Genomic DNA, 6,157 nt, shown 5'->3' on the forward strand with positions numbered 1-6,157 from the left:
TGCTCGGCAGTTCCTAACCCTAACCCTAACCCTAACCCTAACCCTAACCCTAACCCTGACCCTAACCCTACCCCTACCCCTAACCCTTGTTTACTTGAAATAACGCTGAAAATTAAAAACTGCCGGGCATTTAGGAAATCGAAGACCGTGCCCGGCAGCCGTCAGATATATGCCGGCTGCCGGGCATATAGCCACTCTGTTTATTAAAGTCAAAACATAGGGAAAGATCGAAACTTTTGTGGAGCTTCGACTTGACCGATTTTTCAACTTGTGCGAGGTCGACTGTATACTATCCTACAGAGCATTTATGATATCTGATGCCTTCCCACTCTTCCCTGTTATTCTACCTTTCTGTTAACCTCAACACTCTCACCCGGCTCTTCCATGTCTATGGTTCCCTCTTTCGTCCTACACACGTAACACAGTACACTCTTGTGATCAAGCTTAATCACCATCTTTCTTCCCACACAGACTCTGCTGCATATATCTTTCACTGTTATGAGCTTCCACTCCCCTAGCCACAAGTTCCCTTCTCACTTAACACTACGTTGGCGAGAGGTGTAACAGTCGGAGTAACAGACGGTAACAGACGGAGTAACGACGTGTAACAGTCGGAGAGCCTGGTCGGTTTACCACTCCCCCTATCATTTTCCTTCTCCTTCCCCGATGTTACGTATGTTATGTAGCCTGCAGTGATACATCATGTACTACAACTTGCACGGTTGTATTGTCTTGAGACTTGACTGTCTATAGACTATTGTAACAACTGCCTTTGAAAATCTTTTTGTATAGGCCCCTACATTCAGTCATTCTGTCCAATTCCAAGCTGTGTCTCTCGATGCATAAATATCACATACCGCCATTGACATGGGTTCTCTGCCCATTTGATTCCGCGAGCATGGAATGGAGTTTAACTTTAAGTGTACTTCTACTGTCGTACTGTCACTACTGAAACTGAAAGCTTGTAGTGCCTAGATACAATAATGTCACCCAAACACAAGGGTAGCGCCACAGGCACTTGAAACGTCTTAATAAAAAAAAAAAAAGGTAAAGAAAGTACTAGTACTAGTACTAGTAGTACTACTACTAGGGGGCGCTACCCACAGGCACTTGGAACGTCTCAATAAAAAAAAAAGGTAAATAAACACGAAATGTACCAAAGTCTTAATGTTTCTCTACTCTATTTCGCCTAGCATAATCACCTGTAAATGCCGGTCAAATGCTCATCTGCAACACACAAGTACACCGAACGCCCGCCCGCGCTGTGCTGCGTGCACAAACAACATGAATAAGAGCTCTCTTATTCATGTTGTTTGTGCACGCAGCACAGCGCGGGCGGGCATTCGGTGTACTTGTGAAGTTGTGTGTTGCAGATGAGCATTTCACGGGCATTTACAGGTGATTATACTAGGCGAAATAGAGTAGAGAAACATTATTGTCATTAAGACTTTGGTACATTTCGTGTTTATTTACCTTTTTTTTATTGAGACGTTCCAAGTGCCTGTGGGTAGCGCCCCCTAGTAGTAGTACTAGTACTAGTAGTAGTTGTTGTTGTTATTCGTTTATCCTCCTACTTCACGAGGTCATGGTCACAATGTAAACCCTCTTTGTATCGTTAGCTACCCCTGTAGTAGTACCCCTGTGTTTGGGTTACATTATTGTAAGGCCGTATGCGAAATGGCTTTGTTCATTGACTTACCATAGCTAACAATTACTTTTTTCATAATTAATTTTAATATAGACTAGTAATGAATCAATATCACTGGTATAATTTAAACATGAACATGCGTAACGTGTCTCAAGAGCGATAAGACCACATAACATTACAGTGTATTTGTTTTAAATTGAATTTTCTGCCATATTGGCAACACTGCAACAATAGAGAACCTGGCGGTGGAAGACAGAAACTAAAGTTCCCGCGCCGGTCCTACTAAACAGCGAAATGTGCTACTAAACAGCGAAATGTGCAGGAATGTGCGCTGAATGTGCAAGAATGTGCAAGAATGTCCGCGAAATGTGCAGGAATGTGCAAGAATGTGCGCGAAATGTGCAGGAATGTGCAAGAATGTGCGCGAAATGTGCAGGAATGTACTAAACAGCCAAAATGTGCTACTAAACAGCGAATGTGCTAACTGAACAGCGGAATGTGCTACTGAACAGCGAATGCTGCGTGAATGGGTCAGAATGTGGCCACTGTGCATCAATCTAACTGCGCAATGTATCAAAATGTGTAAAAAAAGTTATACTAACAGCGAAATGTGCTAGCTAAAGCAGCGAATGTGGTAAGAATGTGGCGCAAGTGTGGCATCAATAACTGCCGCAATGTATCATAAATGTTAAAAAATGTTATATCTGAAACAGCGGAATGTGCGCGGAATGTGTAAGAATTGGCGCCTAAATGTGCATCAAATAACTGCGATCCGCAAGTATCAAAATGTGAAAAAATTGTTATACTGAAACAGCGAATGTGCTACAAACAGCGAAATGTCTAGCTAACAGCGGAATGTGTAAGAATGCGGCCCAATGTGCATCCAATAACTGCCCGCAATGTAATATATACAACTATCAGGTGCACGAGCGAGTAGAGAAATATTCAACCTCCATCAATACTCAAAGCGTGTATCTATTCACCCCTTGTGCATTATTTTATTTATTATAAGATTATTATTATTATTTATTTATAAGATTATTTTCGTAAGATCATTTTCGTATGCGTGCGTGCGTGCGTGCGTGCGTGCCTGCGTACGTGCGTGCATGTTTGTGTGTGTGTACGCGCGCGTGTGTGTGTTTGTTTGTTTGTTTGTTTGCGTGTGTGTGTGTGTGTGTGCGCGCGCGCGTGTGTGTGTGTTTGTGTGTGTGTAAACTCGATCTACAGCTGCCATCGATATACAGCTGCCATCGGCCGTCCCACGTTTAGTGAGCTAGTATGTTGTAGTATTGTTGTGCCGTGCGTGCGGCGTGCGTGCGTGCATGTGCACGTACAGTGCGGCAATGCGGCGGTTAACCTACACGTGCGTGCATGCGTGCGTGTGTACGTGTGCAGGTGCGTGCGTGCGTGTGCAAGTACACGTGCGTGCGTGCGTGCGTCCGTGTGTGGCGTGCTTGTGCAGTAGGTACACTGTGTTATCTTATGATCTCTGTGATTCTTCGAGTTTATTGAAGAGGCGCGAGTGGTTTTAAATAATTATAGCAAGTATCTCGGCGCCGTAAACAGTAATAAACTCCGCGATAAGATAATAAACATAATTTTAAGAAACATGTTTAGGCTAAAATTTCCGAATTTAGACGCCTTTACAAAGAACCTGTTTTAGGCTTAAATTTAAAGTAGGTTCTACATTTTCATCAGATGAAGACTACAAAGAAACACAGGTAAAATAAAAAAGACCGAGCTCAATCAATATCGATTGCAATAAACAATGCAATGGCTAATGCCAATGCCAACAATAAGCAATCATATCTATTAATAAGATAATATTATATAATATCATATAATATATCATATAATATTATCCTCAACCATAAAAAAACAAACCTGTGCAACAAACTAAACCTCATATAACACGACTTACACCTAACAACTACTGTACTGTAACTACTATGCATCACAGTCACTAAGCCGCGCCGTAGCGCGGGTTTCAGCTGTACACATTAAAAGTAGAAACAATTAAGAACCTATTTAAGAACCTTTTGAAGCCTAATTTTCAGTAAGCACCAATTTTATATTAAGAACATGTTGAGGCTAACTTGGAAAAATCTAATGTTCTTATACGCGGTTTTTATGTATCGGCATAGCTAATATACCCAGTGGAGGCCTATGTCGGTAAGAAGTTAAATTTAAAACAATCATATGGCGCGAACGATTTGAGTAACATTTCTAAAATTAGATACACATAGAGCACATGTCCTAGCTATAAAATCTCTTGTGATTTTTGAGTATTGAAGGCAGCGATAAGTCTAATTAAGTTACTAGCGGACCATTGTCACGCGAATCCATACAGCGCTGTACTTGAGCGCAGCGGGTGGAACCATTTGGAAAACAACGATGGCGTCCAGCGATCACATGACCGTTTGTTCCGACTTCGGTCATGTCTGCAACTCTTGTACAGCCCCTAGGAGCCCCCAGGGACCTAGCACACCGCAACCACGGGAATTATTCTGGGCAGTGGCCTTTCACGTTACCCGGGACCAGGCGCGCCGGAAGCCAGTTTTGGATTGGGGGGGGGCAAAGACCTAAGGGGCTCACGATTTTTTTATCGTGTGTGCGTGAGCGCGGTGTGCGTGAAGCGCATGTGTGCTGAGGCGCGTGTGTGTGATTTTGTGTGTGCGTGAGCACGTGTGTGACCGTGAGCGCGTGTATGCGACGTTTTGCGAGCGCGTGTGTGCGACATGTGTTCGTGAGCGCGTGTATGGCGACGTGTGGTGGCGTTGACGCGGTTGCGACATTTGTGCGTGTTGCGACGTGTGTGCTTTGAGCGCGTGTGTGTGTGTCGTGTGTGCGTGAGCGCGCGTGTGTGACGTGTGTACGTGAGCGCGTGTGTGCGGCGTGTGTACGACGTGGAAGTTGATGCGTGAGCGCGCATGTGCGTGAGCGCGTGTGTGCGTGAAGTGTGATGTGTGTGTGTTGAGGCGCGTGTGTGTACGTGTGTACGTGAGCGCGTTGTGTGCGGCGTGTGTAACGTGGAGTTGATGCGTGAGCAGCGCAATGTGCGTGAGCGCGTGTGTGCGTGAGTGTGATGTGTGTGTGTGAGCGCGTGTGTGTGACGTGTCAATGAAATTGTCAATGAAATCTTGTAAACGAACCGACGAGTGTGAACAGCCCGACAGCTGTTTGTTTCTGGCGTGTCTATATAAATATGCTATATAATTGCCAAACCCTAGCTAATCTTGCATAATTTTTTTTTAAATACACCACCCGCTAGCCTTTATTCATATCAACATATCAAAAATGAGCGCAAAATCGCGGTTGAGCCTCAACTGACAATGGCAATTCTCCATTTTGGCAGAAAAAATTGCCGTGCTCGAAAGTACGTGAAATTGATGGCCGTGTTCCAAATAGGACGTTAATCCTGCGAGCAAGGCAGTAAACAACTATGCCAAATTCAAAAACATGTGGGTGCGAACGGTTTCCTGAGTTACTCGTTGACGCGTAGCCAAATGTTGGATGGACGGACGGACGACGACCCATGGCAATAGCTCAGCTTGACGAATGTCAAGGTGAGCTAAAAATAGCAATGAAACAAATGCGTAAACTTCTATTTATTTTAGAGACAGCAGGGAATAAACTTATCATAATTTTTTATATTTCTTATCTATGAAAACATCAAATTTGAGTGCCATTTGATAATAAACCATTGATTAAATGACCATTGACAATAAAAAATATATGTGTAACTACCGTTTCATGTGTAAATGGTATTTCAGCTGGCAGTGTATGGACATATTTTGCACTCAAAATACTAATAACTGAAATAGTATGCATTCAAACATGGTTATGTTAAACAGTTTATTAATGAATGTCAATTAATTATTGAATGTTAGTTGCTAAAGTGATCACCGTCACGAAATTTCTAGCAACCATCAGTAGTATATTTGTGTGTGATTTTGTACAAAATAAAATGTATGAAAAAACTTTAGTTTTCTGTTACCTTTTCATGCTTCTATACCTTCTTATATGGCCCTAATTTGGCCGGTGAAAACCGAGAGACGCCAGTATCTGAACAGGTACCTGAGGGAATAGTGTTTGCTGAAGGGGTCGTTGTCGTATCAGGTTACTACAATATGTACCCGAGGTACGTATATGTATACACAAGTGTAGCCAGACCTGTATCTTCTCCAAGCATAATAATGTACCCTATGTTTACATAAACGTACCTGCCCGCTGAGATGGAGATCGAGTGAAGATGGTCATGGAGAAGGAGTAGGGGGGCAGGAGGAGGAGAGAAGCGAGGAGGGAGGAGAGGAGAGAAGGTGATGAGTCGGGGGAGGAGGAGGAGGAGGGGAGGTAGAAGGAGCGAGAAGGTGATGGAGATAAGAATGAAGACGGCGCAATGGAGGAGGAGTAGGGGGCAGAAATGGCGGAGGAAAAGGAAGAAGGAAGGAGGAGGAGGGGAGAAGGTGATGTGAGTAGAGGGAGGAGGAGCAGGAGGAGGAAGAAGAG

The 6,157-nt window shown here is 43.7% G+C and overlaps 1 protein-coding gene across 3 annotated transcripts in view; it reads right to left on the reverse strand.

Annotated features, from left to right (window-relative positions):
* LOC106809522 (BAG family molecular chaperone regulator 1-like) overlaps positions 1-1,886 on the reverse strand; it is a 6,741-nt gene extending 4,855 nt beyond the window's left edge. The window contains exon 1 of one of the 3 annotated variants that reach the window (XM_014812617.1): positions 1,700-1,886. In XM_014812617.1, the coding sequence (XP_014668103.1) occupies positions 1,700-1,724 (25 nt within the window). In that variant the 5' untranslated portion in view covers positions 1,725-1,886. Of the gene's footprint in view, positions 1-373; positions 831-857; positions 1,000-1,699 lie in introns of those variants that run through there. The other 2 variants (XM_014812616.1, XM_014812615.1) reach the window with 2 other exon arrangements.
* Between the last annotated feature and the right edge of the window lie 4,271 nt (positions 1,887-6,157).

Source organism: Priapulus caudatus, unplaced genomic scaffold (genome assembly GCF_000485595.1).
Source record: "Priapulus caudatus unplaced genomic scaffold, Priapulus_caudatus-5.0.1 Scaffold360, whole genome shotgun sequence".
In the NCBI taxonomy this organism is placed as follows: domain Eukaryota; kingdom Metazoa; phylum Priapulida; class Priapulimorpha; order Priapulimorphida; family Priapulidae; genus Priapulus; species Priapulus caudatus.